The sequence below is a fragment of the Thalassophryne amazonica genome, chromosome 16 (genome assembly GCF_902500255.1).
Source record: "Thalassophryne amazonica chromosome 16, fThaAma1.1, whole genome shotgun sequence".
In the NCBI taxonomy this organism is placed as follows: domain Eukaryota; kingdom Metazoa; phylum Chordata; class Actinopteri; order Batrachoidiformes; family Batrachoididae; genus Thalassophryne; species Thalassophryne amazonica.
This window is the reverse complement of record NC_047118.1, coordinates 20,992,305-21,015,550: the sequence shown is the minus strand read 5'-3', so window position 1 is coordinate 21,015,550 and position 23,246 is coordinate 20,992,305. Positions and strand designations below refer to the sequence as shown.

The window sequence follows — 23,246 nt, the reverse complement described above, 5'->3', positions numbered from 1 at the left end:
AAGACTTAACTGCTGAAAGGAGTCGTAAAGAAATTGTGCTTCTTTTTTACGCACGACGTTAACATTTCACACTAGCCGGGCTTTTGGTGATCTGGCAACGTAAGCCTGATCCAACAGGAAGCAGTTTGCATAAAAACAAAACCTACTAGACTACTAGAAAACCTATGAGAAGCAATTTGTGTCCACTACAAAATGCGTAAATTTGCTTTGTGGACAGACCCACAATTAGAATATGCCTTAGAGTATGCAAGCAGGGCCGCTGTTCCCACATACTTACAAATGTGTTTGCTGTCTTCTATCCACATATCTGCCATTTGTCATTTCAGAAAACTGCCAAAAGTCACATTATTTGTATAGTCACATGACTAAAAACGGCATTACAGTCTGCTAAATAACAGCAAGACAAATGATACCATTGTGTGATTTTTCACACAGGTGTGACAAGGGCCGACTTTGTCCAAGTACAATTGAATACGTCCAATCAGGACGATGGCCTACAACGTGATGCACTTTCTTTGGATTGTAGTCAGTGGACTGTTCAGACCAGTGTGATTTGCTGTCATGTTGTTTGTAGTCATGGCGGTGTGGCCCAGGACTAAGACAGGGAGGTGGGGCTGACCGTTGCGGCTGTACTGTTTGATTGTGGAGGCTGACAGATGAATGGTGCTGTCGCTGGCGTAGTTCTGTGGGAAGGATAAATTCTGCAGGTCCATCTCTGTATTGAGAACATGCACCTCAAGATCTGTTGAAGACAGCAAAGAGAATGTCTTCCACCCTGACTTCCACTCAACAACACACTTGACCATAACACAGTTCATACTGGCATCTTACCAATGCTGGGGGCACGGTCTGAAAAGCGATTGCCATACATGTTGTTGGCGAGCAGGAATGCTCCTTTCTCAAGGACGTCCAGCAGCATGGTGGCAGTGTGGGCCTGCTCTGTGCTGTTCATGTCCTGCCATGACTCCAAAGCTTCAGGACGCAGCAAATTGTCTACTGTTTGCACCACCGCCTGGCACATGCGAGAGGAGGAGTTTGTGAATGTACTTTTTGGGGAAAGATCATTTATTACATTTAACAAGACAAAAATGGAAAGAAGGACAACTATTCACAAATCTGGAAGCAAGTGCCCATCCATGCATGATCTGAGGATGTCATGACATACAAGGAACGACTGAACTATTAGTGTTAATTTTGGTTGGACATTATTTGCAAGATACAACTTTATATAAGTTCTAAAGGAATACTTTGTCAGAAACCAAGGTGGTCACACTCAAAATAACAAAATTTACTCAGTACTCAGTAACCAGTAATCTCAGTAACCATTGAGATGAGCAAATGTTAGTATGAGTGCAATTGCCATAAGTGGATATGCACCACATCCCCAGCTCCACCTGCCAAAAAGTAAAAAAAGGACAAATCCATATCATCCATTGATGCAATGTAGGGGTTTTACCAAATGATGCTGAATGTGTCACAAGAGATTACTCTCATTTTCGTTTTAAGAAAATTCCACCTGTTTCAACTCAATCTGCCACTTATTTAATGTTCCCACCTGAGTTTGAGAAAGTTCCAATACAGTCAGCATATATTCAGTGTATAGCCACCGTCATTCCAATAAGAGCTGTCCATGAAGTCATTCCACACAAGTTGAACATTGTATATACAGTTATATGCAAACATTTGGACATCCCTGATAATTTTCAGGATTTTTCTTTATAAATCATTGGTTGTCTGGATCAGAAATTTCAGTTAAATATATCATATAGCAGATGAACACACTGATATTTAAGAAGTGAAATAAAGTTTCTAGTATTTACAGAAAGTGTGCAATAATTATTTAAGCAAAATTAAGCAGGTGCATAAATTTGGGCACCCTTGTCATTTTATTGATTTGAATACATTTAGCACTAATTATTGGAACACAAAATTGTTTTGGTAAGCTCATTGACCCTTGACCTCTTACACAAGTTAATCCAATCATGATAAAGGGTATTTAAGGTGGCCATTTGCAAATGTTTCCCCTCTTTGCATCTCTTCTAATGAGTGGCAACATGGGAGCCCCTAAACAACTCTCAAATGACTTGAAAACAAGGATTGTTCAATATCATGGTTTAGGGGAAGGTGTTGTGTGGGCCACTGAAGAGGAGGTACTGCTGGCCCACCACCACCAGATGGCGCCCTGCTTGAAGTGCGGGCTTCAAGCACAAGAGGGTGTCATAGCAACCGGGAGTGATCATCATCACCACCACCTTAAAGGCCGGACTGCAACTCCACCTCCCCGCCGAGAAATCAGCTACCATTCAGGTAATTTTCTCTGCTGACTCAAAACATTGTGTAATAGTCTGAACTTCTTCTTTGCAGCCGTTTTCCTGTGGCGTTTCCTTATCTGTGGGATTGGCGTAAAGTGTGATCAGCGACGGCTTCGCTTCACACTCCAACCAGATAAGTGGTTAGACAGGAGCTGCATGAGTGTGTGATTGGAGGTGGAGTTGCTCCCTCCTTACTGAAGACAGACTGTGGGATTACTGAGTGTGCGACCTCACACTCATCAGGACTGTCTCTGTTCTCTGCCAGCAGTACCGGGTCTGACTGCTGAAGACAGCGGCCACCTGGGGCGCAGGGCTTGGTGGCTCCGGTGTTCTTCAGCTCCGTTGGCAGTGGAAGCTGTGTGGATCCGGCTCTTCTCTCGCCAGGCATCTTCTATCGTCGAGCCTGCCCACACGTCACCTGGTGTATGATTGACAGTCACTATATTGTTATTGTCTGTACGTCGTTGTGTGATTCACAACATTAAATTGTTACTTTTGGCTTATCCATTGTCCGTTCATTTACGCCCCCTGTTGTGGGTCCGTGTCATGACACTTTCACAAGAGGAAGGATACAAAAAAGCTATCTCAGAGATTTCAGATGTCAGATTTCACTCTGAGGAACATAGTGAGGAAATGGAAGACCGCAGGCACAGTACTAGGTAAGGCCCAAAGTGGCAGGCCAAGAAAAATCTCAGATAAGCTGAAGCAAAGGATGGTGAGAACAGTCATAGTCAACCCACAGATCTGCTCCAAAGACCTACAACATGATCTTGCTGCAGATAATGTCTCTATGCATCGTTCAACTATACAGCACACTTTGCACAAAGAGGTGCTGTATGATGCTGTAATGCAGAGGAAGTCTTTTCTGTGTACACGCCACAAACAGAGTCACTGGAGGTATGCTAAAGCACATTTGGACAAGCCAGCTTCATTTTGGAATAAGGTGCTGTGGACTGATGAAACTAAAATTGAGTTGTTTGGACATAACAAGAGGCGGTATGAATGGCTGAAAAAGAACTCAACATTCCAAGAAAAATGCTTGCTACCTACAGTAAAATTTGGAGGTGGTTCCTTCATGCTGTGTGGCTGTGTGGCCAGTGTAGGTACTGGGAATCTTGTTAAAGTTGAGGGTCACATGGATTCCAGTCAATCAGCAGATTCTTGAGAACAATGTTCATGAGTCAGTGACAAAATTGTAGTTGCCCCGGGGCTGGATCTTTCAACAAGACAATGACCCTAAACACTGCTCAAAATCTACTAAGGCATTCATGCAGAGGAACAAGTACAGTGTTCTGGAATGGCCATCTCAGTCCGCAAGACCTGAATATTATTGAAAATCTGTGGTGTGATTTTAAGCGGGTTGTCCATGCTCAGAACCCAACAAACCTGAGATGTTTTGTAAAGAAGAACAGCCCAAAATACCTTCAACCAAGAATCCAGACTCTCATTGGAAACTACAGGAAGCATTTAGAGGCTGTTATTTCTGCAAAAGGAGGATCTACTAAATATTGATGTATTTTTTTCTGTTGGGGTGCCCAAATTTATGCACCTGCCTAATTTTGTTTAAATAATTATTGCACAGTTTCTGTAAATCCTATAAAATTAATTTCACTTTTCAAATATCACTGTGTTTGTCTGCTATATGATATATTTAACTGAAATTGCTGATCCAAACAACCAATGATTTATAAAGGAAAATCATGGAAATCATCAGGGGTGCCCAAACCTTTACATACCACTGTATTCTGATTCAGACTCAGATTCCTTGAAATTTCTTGATCCCAAAATGGCCAATTCAGTTTGACAGCCTTCCCAGTTTGCATAATAAACTTATCATCTTCAACCACTTATCTGGGATTGGGTCACGGGGGCAACAGCTCCAGTAATAAGGGGCCCCTAACTTCCCTTTCCCGAGCCATATTAACCACCTCTGACTGTGGGATCCCGAGGCATAGAGATCAAAGCTCTTCACCTAGTCCTGGGTCTTCCCCGGGGCCTCCTTCCAGCTGGACATGTCTAGAACACCTCCCTAGGGAGGCACCCAGGAGACATCCTTCCCAGATCCCTGAACCACCTTTCAATGTGATGGAGCAGCAGCTGAACTGAAAGCCCCTTACGAATGAATGAGCTTCTCACCCTATGTATAGTGAATGTTAATAATAAAAACACAAACATACTATACATAAACATACAATGCTATAACAGTCAATATATCAACAGATATTATGTAGGTGACTCAGTAATCCTTTCGTTCCATGTAAGTCACAAACACATCCAACCCCAATCAGTTTCAGGTTCCTAGCCATGTCACTAGGGAACATCTAGGGAAAGCTCAATCCACACCAACAGCTTCAATCATATGGTCATATATCAGCCTGGCCTCCCATGCTCCACAAGCGTAAACACCTGTTTCACCCACTGTTTCATGTGAAGATCCCTCACTGACCACTGTGCATGTGCCAAGCAAGTAAGATGCAGCTGCTTCAAATGCCCTTTGAGATGGACCTCACATACAAATTCTTAATGAAGGCAAGAACATGGTTTAACTACCATAATGGAAGAAGAAAAAGATCTGAATGAAAAGTATTGAGGGTCTGACAGAATGACAGAAATGAATCAATCATGCTCTCAAACTGAAATACCACACTCTTGAATAAAGACAGGGAATAACCTTTGTCTGTTCTTGAATAAAGATTCAGTTCATCTGGGAAGCAGTCACAGCCTTTCACATTTTCAACATGTTATGTTACAGCCTTATTCCAAAATAGAGTAAATTCATTTTTTCCCCCTAAAAAATGTACTCACTATATCCCATAATGACAACATGAAAAAGGTTTTTTGAAATTTTTACAAATCTATTTAAAAAAAAAAAAAGAAATCATATGTTTCTCAGCACTTTGTTGATACACTTTGGCAGCAATTACAGCCTCAAGTCTTCTTGAATATGATGCCACAAGCTTGGCGCACCTATCAGAGAACATCTCAAGCTCCATCAGGTTGGATGGGGAGTGTCGGTGCACAGCCATTTTCAGATCTCTCCAGAGATGTTCAATCGGATTCAGGTCTGGGCTCTGGTTGGGCCACTCAAGGACAATCACAGAGTTGTCCCAAAGCCACTCCTTTGATATCTTGGCTGTGTGCTTACGGTCATTGTCCTGCTGGCCTCACTTCATTGGCTGCCTGTAAATTTTAGGGTTCATTTTAAAATTCTAATGTTTGTTTTTAAATCTCTTCACAGTGTTGCCCCGCCTTACCTGTCCAAGCTTTATCATCTCCGTCTCTCAGGTCAGATGACCAGCTGCTCCTGGAAGTACCAAAATCCAGAAGGAAGCTCAGAGGGGACAGCACTCTTAACCCAGATTTTGTTTTAACTTAAATTTCTGAGTTATCATTAATTATTCTTTCGTGTTTTGTAAAAAAGCATTCTCATTACTAAACTAAATTAGTTGATTGCACTATTCAACTGAAATTTTCGGTGCAATGATCATGTTAAGCAGAGTTAACCTTTTGTCTCAAGTTTCTGTAAGGGAGGGGAGGGGCCCATTTTAAATTCTACCTAGCAACCATGTCAAGTGTGAAGGCTCCAGTCATCCTGCTGCTTCTGCTCATGGCTTGCTGTGCTCAAATTCAAAACCTGTGGATTTTGAGAGCAACACATAACTTTCTGCTCAAAAGACGATTCATTGAAAATAGCTTAGTGTTTAAGTGCTGCTGCTTCTTTTTTTTCTCTCCGCTGTACGCAGTGTACACTTGGCTGTGAGTTTTTGAAAGAAACACTGACTTAAAGAAAATGGAATGTAGGCTTCAAGTTAGTTATTTGTTGATAACTTTCTGGAAATTAGTTTCGCCCAAAGAGTGGTCCAGTGAGAACATGTTAGCTAAACTGAAGTTATTTTTTGGCAATATAACTCATCATTTGGTGTGCTATTACTAAATCAAACACATTTCAACTGTTGCTTTTTTTAACATGCACTTAATTTTTTTGTTTAGGTTTAGTTAATGTATTAAATACTTTTTAAACAAAATTGTAGAACTTAAAATCTGTTCATTTATATTATGTGTCACTTTGTTGCCTTTTTTTAGTAAACATTTGTCACATTTTTTACAGTACAGTTTTAATGCATTTTTTCCTGTTTTTACTTTTCCTTCGTAATATTTTTTTAAATAAAAGTCTTTGGAACATTTAAATGTATTGTAGCAATCGCCGGGCCGGTTGCTAAGACTGTGAACTGTTATGTTGCAGTGCATCATGGGAGTACAGGGTTTTGAGAGTTTTAAGTGTTAATGTGTTTCATGTTAGTTTAATAGTGTGGTTAGTGTTACTGATTTATTGTGTTCAATAGTTCAGTTGAGTTAGTCAAGTTTAGTTAAGTATCTGTTGCCACCATAAGTGAAAAGTGTATTGCGTTTGATGCTTTCCACCATTTTCTGTGTTGTTGGGGTTGCAAATAAAACGGCACCTCCTTGCGGCAGAGTACAGAAAAGCTCAGAGCGTCTTGTTCTTCCACACCACTCGCCACAGTATTCTTTAATTCCTTTCCTTCCATACACATTTGTTGAAACAATGCATTATAATCTCAAAATAAAGATGGAGTAGTTAATTAAATTACAAGAGAAGACATTACTTATATTAAGAAATTGTTTTAACTATTGATTAATAATGTTTATTATGTTATTTGTTATATGTTTACGTATGTTTAACTTAACATAGTTATTTTATACACCAATGAGAAACCATTTATGTGAACTAATGATTTTGAGTAGCAACTACTACTGTGATTTGTTAATACAACTTAACCTGATTAGTTTTAGCTTGTGTAAAAACTAAAGTGGTTTAAGGCAACGGGTTTCCACACAATTTTCTAGTAAACTCAACTAATTCAGGTTAAGAGTGAGGGCTTTCTCTATTTTTGTTCCTAAACTGTGGAACAGCTTGGCCTTGCATGTTAGAGAGGACCCTTCACTGCCCACTTTTAAAGTTAATTTAAAATCCTATTTTTTCTCCTTGACTTTCGGCCCCAGTGAGGCTTAGTTTTAAATTGTATTTCTAATTAATTTATTTAAATGTATGTTTTAATGATTTAATGTATGTTTCTTACCTTATTCTTAAACGGATAAACTTCTTTTTTCCCCTCAAACTTTTACACACAATATCACATAATGACAATGTGAAAAAAGTTTTTTTTTAGATGTTTGAAAACGTATTTAACTAAAATAATAAAAAAAATGTACATAAGTATTTACAGTCTTTGCCATGAAGCTCAAAATTGAGCTCGGGTACATCCTGTTTCCACTGATCATCCTTGAGATGTTCCTACAGCTTTATTGGAATCCACCTGGGGTAAATTCAGTTGATATCAGAGCACAAACTGAGCACCAGGACTCTTCCTAGAGCTGGTCAACCATGTAAACTGAGGGATTGTGGAGAAGGGCCTTAGTCAGGGAGGTGACCAAGAACCTGATGGTCACTCTGTCAGAGCGCCAGCATTCCTCTGTGGCGAGAGGAGAACCTTCCAGAACTGTCTCTGCAGCAATCCACCAATCAGGCCTGTATGGTAGAGTGGCCAGATGGAAGCCACGCCTTAGTAAAAGGCACATGGCAGCTCACCTGAAGTTTACTGAAAGGCACCTGAAGGACTCTCAGACCATGAGAAACAAAATTCTTATGTAAATGTGATTTCTTTTTTATTATTATTATTTTTAATAAATATGCAAAAAAAAAATTATGTTGTCATTATGGGGTGTTGTGTGTAGAATCTTGAGGGGGAAAAATTAATTTACTACATTTTGGAATTAGGCTGTAACATAAAATGTGGAAAAAGTGAAGCGCTGTGAATACTTTCCTATTTCACCATATTTTGGAACCAATCTTGAAAAGCTGGTCTCTTTGAGAGTAACAACTCACCTTATTCTGAAGTGTTCCCATATTCACCACTTCAAAGTAGAAAATCATTCCTATTCCACTCTAATTTCCTAGAAAATCCCCACTCTTCTGCACTATGTTTATTACTATGCTATGTCAGACATATTACCATTCTATTTCACACTTACAATTCATTTAATGGCAATTTTGATGGTTTTATCAGCTATCCAATTTATTGGAGTAGCCTGCTTGATGAATCGTGTAATTCTCTTGCTCAGGCCTTTCAAAATGAAGGATTGACTGCTGTGTGGAATAAAGAACAATGCTGTTAATAAAATGAATTTAGCATCAGAACGCGTTCTATCCACTGGAAAAGGAAAAGATGGAGCTAAAATGATGCTCCATACAACACAGCAGCCTTTACATTCATCTTGCACCAACACAGATCAGAAGATGTGGTGTCATATTACACTATACTGCAGATGGGTCCAGACACACAAAAAGCATGCTGCAGAGTGCAGCATTTCATCATTACAGTGCAACATACAACAAGGCCTTTTCATGATATTAGATTACAGTTTTCTCACAACCAGAGATATTGCACAAATATTGAAAAAGCACAGAAGGGTGTAGTAACACAAACTGGTGCCTTTCGCACTATCTTCAAATGATATTTTCTCCAAACGCGAGATATTGTTCCTTAGTGTACAACACAACAAGGACAAAGCTAGTAATATACAGTGAAGGTCTGTCACAGCGCAGCAAAGTAAAGATTATGTCACAAAAAGAGCACTTCCACATTACCAAAACCCACACTTCACACTTATATATGCCATCGCAAAAGCTTAAGTGCCAACTCCCTAGTGTTGAAAGAGGTGTTCAGCGCAAAAATACCAAAACCTGCATTTTCTCAAATGACCACTTAAAGCTGACTCCAAAATTCCCAGAACCCCATGTTAAAATGTCCAATTTTTACAGCAGAAATAAACATGTTTACAACCTGCTACCAAAAAAAATTGTATTGGTCTCTATATCACAATAAAGGTTCAAGTCTTTAAGGTCCTGGTGCTACCTGTCTTTCTGCATAGTTGTGAGACTTGGATGCTAACCAGTGACCTAAGGATGGTACTAGTTATCTTTGGAGGGTCCTTGGATACCGATGGAATGACTTTGTCTTAAATGATTGGCTGTGTAGGGAGTCGAAGATGAGACATTGTGAAGCTACGACATTTTGCCCACATGGTGTGTTTCTCTGGGCATGATCCAGTATGTAGGTGCCTCAGTGTTGCAGATGTGTGCTGGGAAAGACCAAGAGGACATCTGCATTTCATCTGCCTACAATAGATACAGTAGATGGTAGGGATGAACCTTTTGTCTCCCAGGGTGGTTGCCATTCAAGATCCCAGGTTGTTCCATTTTGTGGCAGATGTGGAACGCACAGCACCAGTGGATCTTCCCTGGCATGAAATTACCTTCCTATAACTAGTTTCCCCATTTGTGACAACTGTATGGGAATGAATTTAAAGGGCATATCTCACTCCAATCAAAAAATTAAAAGTCAGATTATGAATCATTAGTTCCAACTCTTTAACTTCTGCGAGTCCTGATGTAGTGGATGAAAATAAAATTAGCCATGCAGCATCTGAAAAATACACACAGATTCAGAGCTATTTTTAGCCATTAAAGTGGTGTAACCTGAGGTGCTGAGTATTAGCTTCCTGGAGGTCCACCTGTGTCCATTTCAAGACTTGCTCCAGGACACACCGTCAATCTGGGCTGTTTTTTTTTTTTTTTTGTCCCCAAATGAAATATGGCTTTAATTTGGCTTTCAAATCAAATTATTGTATTTTACGATCAACATAGATCTGTCTGGTCACCATGTAATCCGCGGTGTATTTCACTCATGCTGTGTTCACACACAGAGCCATGTAGAATTATTATTCCACTGTGCGGCCCTGCTGTCTTTTTTGTCCACAGAAAAACAGTCTTGCTTGACCAGAAGCCGGCTGCCTGTAGCTTAGCTTAGCTCTCGCTTTAGCTCAGCTTGGCCTGATTTCACACCGTAAAAAAGTACGTTTTCCCCTATTCATTTTAGGGGCGTGACCTGAGATGATGTCATCAAAATTCATATTCCTCACAGCTTGAGGTTTCTAAGCATTTATCAGAGGCAAGTGAAATCATGCTGATGTCCCCATGTTTATGACTTAATTTCTCTGGGCATATGGCACATTGTACTCACAGATCATGAAAGATGTCTGTGCTCCAGTATTTTTGGTGAGTGAAATTTTAGCCTGATTCAGCTTGTATATTAGCACATTTGGCACTAATGAGCAGGTCTCAATAGCTAGGTAATTTGAGCTACAGTGGTCATGCCACTGTTATTGAGGCTATATGATTTAAATCGTTTTTAATACATGCACCCAAGACACCTTCCAATCCACAAAATCATGCATTAATCAATTACCTGAAACCATGTCCCCTAATGTGATAGTCATAACTAGCTTGATAACATCCAGATAGATGGGTGTGCTCTAGCTTCATTCATCTCTTGGCCACACTCTACCCCTTAACTGTTTATGGGTCATTGAATGGAACATTTCATCTTTCACCTCATGAAAATCCTTTCTTTGCACAAATGAAAATAAAAATCATTATTTGTTTTATATAACACCTAAAATTGATCATTGTCATTTGATATTTTATTCATTTATAAACCCGAGAAAGGGGACTTACCGGTACATTTTGGTGTGTGTCATTGGCCCTTTGAGCTCAAGAGGTTCCAAACAGTCCAACACAACTTTAAATAGCAATCCAATCCAAAATTGTTCCTGTACAAACTGCCATCTTCTTTCCTCAGTGCAGCGAAAAATCGCGACAGAAATTTGTCAAGCTCTTCATCCAACAGCGGTTCTACTTTAACTAGATACGTCCCAGCGGATATTGCAAATGCCTCCATATGGGTTACAGTGTACTGGATTTGTTTTTTGTGTTCAAAGAATGAGCAGTGTCAATAAGCTCGTTCAAACTGTCGTCTGTCACCTAAACAAACCCCGCCATGTTTGTTTTTAAACTAAGTGCTGTTGCCGTGTTTTCCCTTTAAGTTAGTCGCAGCGTGCGATGGTACAAAACGTATGGAACCCAAATTGCATGGTAAATGGAACAAAATGGCAAATGGGACGAATGATCAATACCATGTGACATACAACCCACAAGGATCTATTTAGGTGTTATATAATCACACATGATGACAGTCAGAGCTTCCAGCGCGCTCTTCACAAAAAGTCTGGGCGACGTCACTGAGGCCATTATTTCTACAGTCTACAGAAAAGCTGCAAATCAGCTTTTCTCTGCCATAAGAAGCCGTTCTCCAACATTTAAATACTGTACATCATATCTGTCAGGAGTTACACCAAAACATGCTCACACCGCTGAGAGGCGCAAACAAAAAATTCGATAAATGATGACTCCAGAGGCCGTATAAATAATAATACAGCACACTACAACAAAGGAAATCTCATCCATAAAGCAAGTCTGCATGAAGATTTATCTTCCCGGAGTTATTCTAAGTCACAGAGCGGTCCTGCTCCAGAGGCATACAAAGCAGGCAGATGAAAAAGAAAAGCTACCTGGATGTAGGCCCGACAGGTTCGCTCTCGCTTCTGAAGCTGAAAGGAAGAAACAAAGCCTGGAATTAAACATCTAAAGAAGACAAAGAAAATCAAATTTTAATTGAAAAGTCACTCGTCCCTGCACAATCACTCTTGGGGTAAATTGGCATTAACCTCCGCGTTCTCTTCCAATAATTTATTTATACACAGCACATCCACACTTCTTCCTTTTCTGCTCTACCTTATTGTAGTTTCGTGTAGCTGATTCCTTGTTTTCGGGCTTCAGAGCCTGAAGCTGTGCATCCAGGATGTCCAGCAGCTGCTCAATCAGTCGCACGGACGAGCTGACATCTCCGGCGTGGATCCGACCTCGTGTATGGTGCACCAGCTCGCCGGCTATGTTTGCCGCATTCTCACCGCTCTTTATCTGTATGTACAATGCAACAAACAAACCGAGAGAAATGAATCTGTCTGCAGTCAAGTCACATTCAATTAGAAGAGAAAGTGCCTGATGTTTACAAATTTAATTAATATTCATTCATTCATAAAGGCTGCACCACTGCCAAGGTCCAAGAGCCCTGCTTATGTTTCTTTGTCTCTTTCTTATTTCCTTTGATCTTTTCTCTAAAATTCTGAGAATCTATTTGCTCACCATTGTTATTAATTGACCTATGATCCTGATCTCTGAGCTTTGACCTTGACGGCTAAACTTAGATCATGATTATTCACCTTCATTTTTGATTACTGAACTTTGATGCTGACCTTTGATCGTGTTTACTGGCTTTTATTCCTGGTCACTGAACTTTGATCCTGATTTCTAAAGTTTGATAATGACCATCCTCCTCCGATCCTGATTGCTGATCTTTGAACCTCACAGAGGAGGGTATATTTGTGTTGCCAGTTTTATATATGTCTGTTTTGATATGATCTTGGAATCAGGATCAAAGGCATCAGGATCAAATTGTGGATCCTGATCTTTGACGTTTATCACTGAAACCATCGGTACTTGTGATTGCAGAATCAAAATACTCAGGATCAATGATCAAACATCATAGGCAAGGATCAAAGTAATCAGTATCAAAGATGAAATGGAATGATCAAACATAAGATCCCCTTCAATCCAGCTCTTATTTGACCCAAGGCCTCCCTTTTCACCAGATTTGAGTGAAATTTAATTCCTGTCCTTTTGACATACACTGGTGACAAACATGACAACCGGACAAACAAGAACAAAACCAAACCCTCTGAGGTGAAAGTAAAGAAACCAAGTCAAAGGAAATCATGTTGTAGTCCTGTTGTTGTAAAACTGCAGTTTGTGTGCTGTGTGGAAATCATGTTTCCTTTTTCCCTGCCATTAAAAGATTTCACCTTGCTAACAGCTCTCCTCAGAGCTGTAAACAGAGGTGGACCACGTAGAACAGAACATGAACCCGTTTGTGCCACTTAAATTGCAAATTACAACCTAAGAAGCTGCTTTACAATTACTATTGATTTTTACCAAAATGAGAAGGCAGAATAGATTCCCCAACAGTGTTACTTGCACAGCATGGTGCTACTTGTTTTTCCAGACACATGCATGCACTTAAAAAAAAAACAAAACAAACCTTGTGGGTACGTCATGAAAGTTTTCTCTGGCAGAAATGTTAATGCTTAGTTGTTGTTTACATAAACCTATGTAAGTTCCATCACAGCTAAAGTTGTTGATGTGCATTTGTTGTTGAATTAAATGCATGTTGCATCACTACTAGTACTTGTGCATCATTTATACACACCTCAACAACTCATCAACTCATATAGCACTTTGGCTGCCCATATATAGTTTTTTTTTTGGGGGGGGGGGGGGGGGGTTCCCAGATGTTTTGAACATTTCAAAATTTCCTTTATGCACTGGCACGCATCCGCGCCCAGTTTTCTCACTGGCACACCAGATTGCATGCCAGTGCAGGGATCAAATTCATGTAAGTGTTTGGGCACCTTAAGTAAGTCCCTTTGACTGCTCCAAGAAATGTGGGAGGGGTGGGGTTTGAACCGGTAACCTTCTGCACTGAAACCAAGTGCACTAACCACTTGGCCACCACCCCTGCTTAAAATAAATAAACCATGACTAAGCACAAAATACAGCTTAATAATACAAGTAATAATAGAAAGAAAAAGTCATTCAATGCCACCTGGGCCAATGTATAGAAGTTGCAAACTCTCACAGAGTTGATTACTGGTTGCTTGTATGTACTTTGTTGCAGTCAGCTCCATAACTATTAGGACTTTGGAGACATTTTTTGGAATTTTGAACTCTGTACACCACCATAATGAATGAAACAATAACCATGTTTTTGTCATATAGACCTTCATCTTAAACTCAAGGGGTTTGGAAAAAAAATGTCACTTTAACCATTTAGGAATTACAGTTGATTTTATACACAGTACACCCTGGTCAGGACACCAGTCTGTTGCAGGGTCAGATACAGACAAAAACAAACAAACAAACAAAAACACACACACACCCATTCACACGCACCTAATGTACAAATCTCTGGATGTGGGAGGAAGTACCCGGATGGAACCCACCTGAACATGCAAACTCCACACAGAAAGGCCACAGGCGGGAATCGATCCCATGACCTTCTTGCTGGGAGGTAACTGTGCTAACCACTAAGTCACCATGTTGCCCAGTGTATGTATGTATGTATGTATGTATGTATGTATGTATGTATGTATGTATGTATGTATCTATCTATCTGTCTATATTCAAAGTTGCATGTGTTCTTAAGTTCGTGAATGGCTGATATAAAGTTTTTGACAAAAAAGCTGCTAAAAATTAAAACATTATATATATATATATATATATATATATATATATACGAGGCCTCTTAGATAATAAACCGACCCTTTTATTTATTTTTTTAACTATATGGATTTGAATGACATGCGATTACACCAATCATGCTTGAACCCTCGTGCGCATGCGTGAGTTTTTTCACGCGTGTCGGTGACGTCATTTCCCTGTGGGCAGGCCTTGAGTGAGATGTGGTCCCGCCCTCTCGGCTGAATTCCTTTGTTTCACACGCTGCTCGAGACGGCGCGCGTTGCTTTATCAAAATTTTTTCTGGACCTGTGAGGAATATCCGAGTGGACACTATTCGAGAAATTAAGCTGGTTTTCTGTGAAAAGTTTAACGGCTGATGAGAGATTATGGGGTGTTTCTGTCGGTGTAAGGACTTCCCATGGAGCGGGACGTCCTGCAGCGCTTCCAGGCGCTGTTGTCGGCCTGTTTCGAGCTGAAAACATCCTAATTTAAGGCTTAATTCACCCAGGACATCGTGAGAGAACAGAGAAGATTCAGAAGAGGCCGGCATGAGGAATTTATGCGGACATTCCACTGTTTAAGGACATTTTTTTAATGAAAGACGTACGCGCAAATTCGCCGAGTCGTTTCCGTGACGACTCTGCAAATCTGTGTGCGCCGCGACAGGAAAAACACCTCCGTGTTGAAAACCATTTGTAAAATTCAGGCGGCTTTTAATGGCTTTCAACAAGTGAGTAACTGAGAAATTGTTTAACAGCTTGGGCATGTTCCAACTTGCCCGTTAAGGTTTCCAACGGAGGTGTTTTTCCTGCCGCGACCCCCCGCGGTCGGGTCCAGCCCGACATGCGACTCTGCCCGCACGTTCTTTCATTACAAAATGACCGTTAACAATGGAATGTCCGAATAAACTCCTCATGCCGACTTCTTCCGAAAGTTCTCTGTTCTCTGACGACTTACTGCGTCAACAGAGCCTGAAATGTGGAAGTTTTCAACTTGAAACGGCGAGACGCTGCTGCCTCGAAGCGCAGATCGCCGTCAGGCGCCGTGGACCGTCCTTAAAGCGACACTACCAGACCAAAATCTCTCATCAGCCGTTAAAATTTTTACCGAAAACCAGCTGAATTTATTGAATGGTGTCCGCTCAGTTGTGCCTTACAGTTTTGAAAAAAATTTTATCAAACAAAGCAACAGTCTCTGAGCCATTCCTAAACAATGAAAAAAATCGACGAGCGGGTGGGCGACTCCTCACTCAAAGACTTTTCACGCCTGTCGGTTACGTCATTCGCCTGTGGGCAGTCTTTGAGTGAGGAGTCACCCACCCTCTCGTCGATTTTTTCATTGTTTTTTGTAATGGCTCAGAGACTGCTGCTTTGTTTGATCAAAATTTTTTTCAAAACTGAGTGGACACCATTCGATAAATTCAGCTGGTTTTCGGTAAAAATTTTAATGGCTGATGAGAGATTTTGGTCTGGTAGTGTCGCTGTAAGGACGGCCCACGGCGCCTGACGGCGATCTGCGCTTCGAGGCGGCAGCGTCTCGCCGTTTCAAGTTGAAAACTTCCACATTTCAGGCTCTGTTGACCCAATAAGTCGTCAGAGAACAGAGAACTTTCAGAAGAAGTCGGCATGAGGAGTTTATTCGGACATTCCTTTGTTAACGGACATTTTGTAATGAAAGAACGTGCGGGCAGAGTCGCATGTCGGGCCGGACCCGACCGCGGGGGGTCGCAACAGGAAAAACACCTCCGTTGGAAATCTTAACGGACAAGTTGGAACATGCCCAAGCTGTTAAACAATTTCTCAGTTACTCACTTGTTGAAAGCCATCAAAAGCCGCCTGAATTTTACAAATGGTTTTCAACACGGAGGTGTTTTTCCTGTCGCGGCACACACAGATTTGCCGAGTCGTCACGGAAACGACTCGACGAATTTGCGCGCACGTCTTTAATTACAAAATGTCCTTAAACAGTGGAATGTCCGCATAAAGTCCTCATGCCGGCCTCTTCTGAATCTTCTCTGTTCTTTCACGACGTCCTGGGTGAATTAAGCCTTAAATTAGGATGTTTTCAGGTCGAAACAGGCCGACGACGGCGCCTGGAAGCGTTGCATGACGTCCCGCTCCGTGGGAAGTCCTTACAGTGACAGAAACACCCCATAATCTCTCATCAGCCATTAAACTTTTCACCGAAAACCAGCTTAATTTCTCGAATAGTGTCCACTCGAATATCCCTCACAGGTCCAGAAAAAATTTTGATAAAGCAACGCGCGCCGTCTCGAGCAGCATGTGAAACAAAGGAATTCAGCCGAGAGGGCTGAACCACATCTCACTCAAGGCCTGCCCACAGGGAAATGATGTCACCGACACGCGTGAAAAAACTCATGCATGCGCACGAGGGTTCAAGCATGATTGGTGCAACCGCACGTCATTCAAATCCGTATAGTTAAAAAAATAAATAAAAGGGTAGGTTTATTATCTAATAGACCTCGTATATACACAAAAATTGAAGACTACAGAAGTGACAAATAACTTTTCACCGCACTGTGATTCATATTAAGAAATGCATGATAAGAACAAGAATGTTTTTTGACAGCAATGAAGCTCTAAGCCTGATTTATTTATTTTTTTAAATAATGCAGCTGAGCTGTAATTACAGTGTGTTGGGAAAAAGAAAGCTAATTAGGGATAAAGAGCAGATGTCTTGTTACGACGACCGGCTGAATGAGTCTGCACTTAAATCAGTCGAGCCCTGGCGATATGTTAATGCGTGCAGAGGAGGACAGGGTCGGGGCAGCGTGGGGCTAAGGTTCCAGGTCTCACCTTCTGAGCCACCTGGTTGACCCACGGGGAGGTGCAGTTACTCAGGTCAGGACCACGCGGGTTCCACATGACCTGCTCCGCCAAGCACTGGAACGAAGCGATACCTGGAGCCCAGCAGAGGGAGAGGAAAGAGATGAATGAGGAGTAATGGGGAGATAATAAGTGGTAGGTGTCAGAAATTAAAGAAAAATATGAGATGTGAAGGGATGAAAACCAAAAAAAAAAAAAAGGTAATAGATTTTTTTTTTTCCCCAGCATAAGATAAATGGAAAGAACTTTAAAACCACGGCACTGAAAGTATTTGAAGATAAGAGGGAAGGAGGGAAGTGAGAAAATGCACGAAAGATGAAGGGAGTAAGATGACAGCAGGGGAAAAAAACAGACTTTCAAGCTGCAAAAAGAATGATTTTAAAGGAACATATGCGCATGTAATTTTAACACGACCACCTTCAGGTACGATCCGCCACCACCAAATAAAAGAGTGGAGGGGAAGCACCAACAACCCCCCCCAACACACACACACACACACACACACACACACACACACACACACACACACACACACACACACACACACACACACACACACACACACACACACACACACACACATGCATCCCGCCTGGTTTTTCTGTATAGTTAGTAGGGTTCAGAGAAAGGACACTATGCAGGGATAAAACCAGAGCAGGGTCTCCACACCGCCGCTAACACAAATAACCGACATCATGCCAAAAAGACAAGGCAGAGAAAAGAGAAGATGAGAGACACCACAGAGACAGAAGAGCAGAGACGACAGCGCCGCTGCACAGCAGCAGTCAGATCACAGCAGATGTGGCATCACATTTCATACTCTCCTTTTTCTTCCTCATCCACTCATCACTGATTTTTTTTTTTTTGTTCTCCTCCTATTTCTCTCCTCTATCGACCGCAGTTCGGGTACGAGTGCTCTGCCAAAACCCTGAAATGAAGCCAGCTGCTAATTTAGTATTAGTGCTGCTTTCACATAAAGGACATATGTACAAGAAAAAAAGCAAAAGGCGCTGGAAAAAAAGATGGATGGAGTCGTCTTTTTCTGTGACAAGAGAGAGCTATTTGATGGCTGGATGTTCAGAGGTGTAGAAGTGAGCAGGAACGGAGGCAACGCCAGTGTTGCTTTCATTTAATTATTCTTCACTTCCAATCAGCTCTGTTTGTCTGGGAGACATGCCTTTCATTTGTGGACAATGTCCTCGGGGACTGTGCCTGCAAACGCAGGGATGTGAGAAGACAACAGGGGGGGTTCAGAGCATAAACATGGTGATCACTGCAGTGCATCAACATTCAGAAACTAAAAACACCCACATACATGACTGGACTCGACTAGTAAGTCCTATACAGGCCCTGAAGCCCATTGGTGCTTCTCACTGGATTCTGTCACGTGACGTGAATGAGAGTCTACAACTCCCCCTGGACGGGATGTCAGTCTATTACAGGATACTTCCCCAGCCAAGGCCAGTACCTATTTACAGCTGGGTGGACTGGGAGGATGCAGAAGTGTGTCTTTTCCAAGGACACAGTGAGGATGCGTGACTGGGATTCAAACCCAACACCTTATCCCAGTGATCAACTTGCTCTACACAATGGAGTTTTTGTAATTTCATGAAAGCAAGTTGATGTCAAGTTTTGTTACTCTCAGATTCCACAGTGATAAATAAGTAAATAAGTAAGTAAATAAATAATAAAATATTGAAAGTAACTGAACAAAAGATTTTTCCAAATGTTACTGCAGCAACACAATAAAATAAGCCTTGTCCTTGGATGACTGTTGATGTTGCACGATATGTCGACTTACCACAGAAGAAGAAGAAGAAACTATAAGTCCTACACAGGACTTATAGTACGGTACCTATCCCCGGATACCATAGTGTGGAATAGAGACAGTAAGGCTCCCCCACTACCAGTCCATCCGAGGTTACCCCAGCCAAGGCAAGTGCAGCGGCTGCACTCTACGTTGTGTTGTTATGACTCCGCCCATTCTCTCCACTCGGGACACAAACTAATGATCTCTGGCATGGGAGTCGGACTCTCAGAAGGCTAAAACCCAGGGGACTGGCCTTGTGACCAGAGAATCCTTTTGAGCTGTGGAGAGTGAGGTTTACTAACTACATCTGCACAGCGACACCTGCTGGCCTCCGTTACACTAGTACCCATGGATGAGGTCGATGCACATAAAATCTCTTGTTCAACAGCACAGACAGGTAGCCTGAGCACACACCTGGAATCAAACCCTGGCTTATATATTAGTTGTCCAACCCCTATCCTACAGAGCAAATAGTGAACCACCTGGAAAAAAAAAGTTGTGTTTTTCACCATTGTTGCCCCCATTTGGGTGAAAGTGGACACATATAGTCAGTACATATTCAAACAGTTTTCTACATATTGCAAAATAAAAAATAAGATTTCCATTCTACATAACTGTTTGACCTTCTGTTGGATATATATCTGTTTATTTATTATACTTTATTTTGTACTACATCAAGTATTTACTATGCTTTAATGGTTACATATATTTTAATGAGTTTTTTCTGTTTGAGTATGCATGCCAACTGGTCTGAACTGGTTTTATTTAAACAAAGGCGTTAGGTTCCACCAGGTACCAAACAACTGTGTGCTGAAGACAAGGGGTGGGGTTTCCCCTCTGTTACATGAGCCAATAAGGGTAGGTGTGGGAATAAAACGCACCCACTGTATCGCCTACATTGTCTTGTCTAAAAACAACTTGTTGGCTTTGTTGAGGGTCTCTCACACGATGGAGCACCTGTGTGGGCTACATCTGTGGGAACCCAGGCCTGTTTTTCAGCGTGACTTTGAATAAACTCAAATTGAGGAATACTTCAACTTTGTACTTTGTAAGGACCAATGTTACAATAACAAACGGGTAGGATCATGACAACTGTCATTTGACACATAGCACACAGGAAACTGTTGCCATTGCTAAACAAATGCTGATAGTTCCACCAAGCCATCCATCAAACCCTCTGTTTGTCTACTGTTGAATTACAGAGAAGGCCTTTAAAACTTAAAGTCTTCCTTGAAGTGACATAATCAAAAGTCAATAAAGCTACGCTGTAGCTGGGAGCTTGTGCTGTGCTTTCATTGGATATTCTCTGCAATTTGCAGTGCAGTCTTAGACATAATAAAATCAGTCAGTGGGAAAGTCTGCAAAGTTTCTGTTGGTGACTCCATAAATAGATACAGGATAGATCGTAGACACAGGAGATGACTAGTGAGCCTTCTATTTGGAGCCACATTGGCATCTTTTAACATATTAATTTGCAGTTACTCTTTATATATTAGTTTAAACAGGCAAGCTTGTGTAAAGTAAGCTTTTTGGTGGCGTGTGATTTATGAAGCCTTGTTGGTAATTGCGGGGTTCTGTTGCTTGTCTTATTGTGCCATCATAAAATATTGTGCTCCAGCTCATTTTGTTCTAAAGGAGGTAAGATTCTAATAGATATTTTATATTGCCGTTGTGTTGAAAATAGCCATTCTAATCTGGGAGCACCAATTACAGGGCACTGGACCAGTCCGCCAGCGGGCCACCACTAATGTTAAAGGATTAAAAACATGCATGTCTAGTAAATGCCCTCACCTAGGGATCCTTTGGGACATGGGCGGTCCACAGTTTCTCCTCTCTTTGTGATGGGCCACGGGACGCCCCGGGCAACTCTGGCCTCACACACATGGGGCTCCAAGCTTTCGGGAGGACGCGGCGACTGGCGTGTCACAGGCACAGTGGCTGTGATGGGTCGGAGGTCAGGGTGCTTGTTGATAGAGCCAATGGGGCGAGAGGTTGGGGCCAAAGGACGGGCAGTGGAGGGGCTGGCACTGGAGGTGAAAGGCCTCGCTGGAAGAGTAGTGGTCACTTGGGTGGTTGTTAGAGGACCTGTGGTAAAACAAGAGCAACACGATGTGAAGGAAAAACGCAGAGAAGTCACAAAATGAAGTACAAAGTGAATGACAGACATTTATGGACTTGTAACAGGATGTAAGGGATTAGAGAGCTGTATAGCCTCTCGGTTACCCCACCCCCCCAAAAAAGATCAAGAGAGTAATGGACAACCATGCCACAATGCCTCTCAGATGTCGAGTTCAAAAGTTTTCCCGACAATTATTGGGGCAACAAAAGCTTATTTTCTAAGCACACCAAGAGGAGAGATAAAAAGCAGGGGAGGAGATGGAGAAGAAAGAAGAAAGCATCATCACAAGTCAGGGAGCAGTGAATAATTGATCAAATGCAGCAAAGTCACTGTCACGAACAGCCAAACCTAATGTGAAGATAAAAGCATCTCATCCCAACTACAAAATCCTAAATGATCAAACGCAGAGTCATCTTATGGCCACACATACGTCTCTGCGAGTTCTCTCTCTGGGCCTAATCTGAGCTTTACACAAGTCTTCATGCAGCTCAGAGCAGACATACGAGGTCTGTCAATAAAGTATAGGTCCTTTTTATTTTTTTCAAAAACTATATGGATTTCATTCATATGTTTTTACGTCAGACGTGCTTGAACCCTCGTGCGCATGCGTGAGTTTTTCCATGCCTGTCGGTGACGTCATTCGCCTGTGAGCACTCCTTGTGGGAGGAGTCATCCAGCCCCTCGTCGGAATTCCTTTGTCTGAGAAGTTGCAGAGAGACTGGCGCTTTGTTTGATTAAACTTTTTTCTAAACCTGTGAGGCACATCGAAGTGGACACGGTTCGAAAAATTAAGCTGGTTTTCTGTGAAAATTTTAACGGCTGATGAGAGATTTTGAGGTGATACTGTCGCTTTAAGGACTTCCCACGGTGCGAGACGTCATGTAGCACTCCCAGGCGCCGTCGTCAGCCTGTTTCAAGCTGAAAACCTCCACATTTCAGGCTCTATTGATCCAGGACGTCGTGAGAGGAGATTCCAGTCGTCGTGTTAAAGGAGATTTTTTTAATGAAAGACGTGCGGGCGGATTGCGACGCTCCGCCACAGGAAAAACACCTCTGTTGGAAACCTTAAGGACAAGTTGGAACATGTCCAGCTGTTAAACAATTTCTCATATACTCACTCCACTGAAAGCCATCAAAAGCCGCCTGGATTTTACAAATGGTTATCAACACGGAGGTGTTTTTCCTGTGCTGCCGCACTGCGCCGGCTGCGTCCCGATGCGCGGACCCGTCCGCACGTCTTTCATTAAAAAAAATCTCCTTTAACAGTGGAATATCCGGATAAAATGCTGAAACCGACTTCTTCTGAAACTTCTCTGTTCTCTCACGACGTCCTGGATCAATAGAGCCTGAAATGTGGAGGTTTTCAGCTTGAAACAGGCTGACGACGGCGCCTGGGACCACTGCGCGACGTCCTGCTGTGTTGGAAGTCCTTAAAGCAACAGTATCACCTCAAAGTCTCTCATCAGCCGTTAAAATTTTCACCGAAAACCAGCTTAATTTTTCGAACCGTGTCCACTTCGATGTGCCTGTGTTTAGAAAAAATTTTGATCAAACAAAGCGCCAGTCTCTCAGCAACTTCTCAGACAAAGGAATTCCGACGAGGGGCTGGACGACTCCTCCCGCAAGGAGTGCTCAAAGGCGAATGATGTCACCGACAGGCATGGAAAAACTCACGCATGCGCACGAGGGTTCAAGCATGTCTGACGTAAAAACATATGAATGAAATCCATATAGTTTTTGAAAAAAATAAAAAGGACCTATACTTTATTGACAGCCCTCGTACACCACATCCAAACTACACACTTGCATTGATGACTGCCAAAATGCAGCGGGATGTACACACTTTTTCTGCTTTATCAATTCAGAATGACTTTTTTTCATTATC

The 23,246-nt window shown here is 41.8% G+C and overlaps 1 protein-coding gene across 6 annotated transcripts in view; it reads right to left on the bottom strand.

The window, feature by feature from the left end:
- The window catches only part of adgrl1a (adhesion G protein-coupled receptor L1a), a 381,665-nt gene that overhangs the window by 48,833 nt on the left and 309,586 nt on the right, over positions 1-23,246 (bottom strand). For all 6 annotated transcript variants that reach the window (XM_034190600.1, XM_034190603.1, XM_034190604.1 and 3 more), the window contains 6 exons: positions 21,034-21,327; positions 17,403-17,506; positions 12,025-12,210; positions 11,802-11,840; positions 832-1,012; positions 620-742 (listed from right to left, as the gene is read on the bottom strand). In XM_034190600.1, coding sequence (XP_034046491.1) covers positions 620-742; positions 832-1,012; positions 11,802-11,840; positions 12,025-12,210; positions 17,403-17,506; positions 21,034-21,327 — 927 coding nt within the window. The remainder of the gene's footprint in view (positions 1-619; positions 743-831; positions 1,013-11,801; positions 11,841-12,024; positions 12,211-17,402; positions 17,507-21,033; positions 21,328-23,246) is intronic.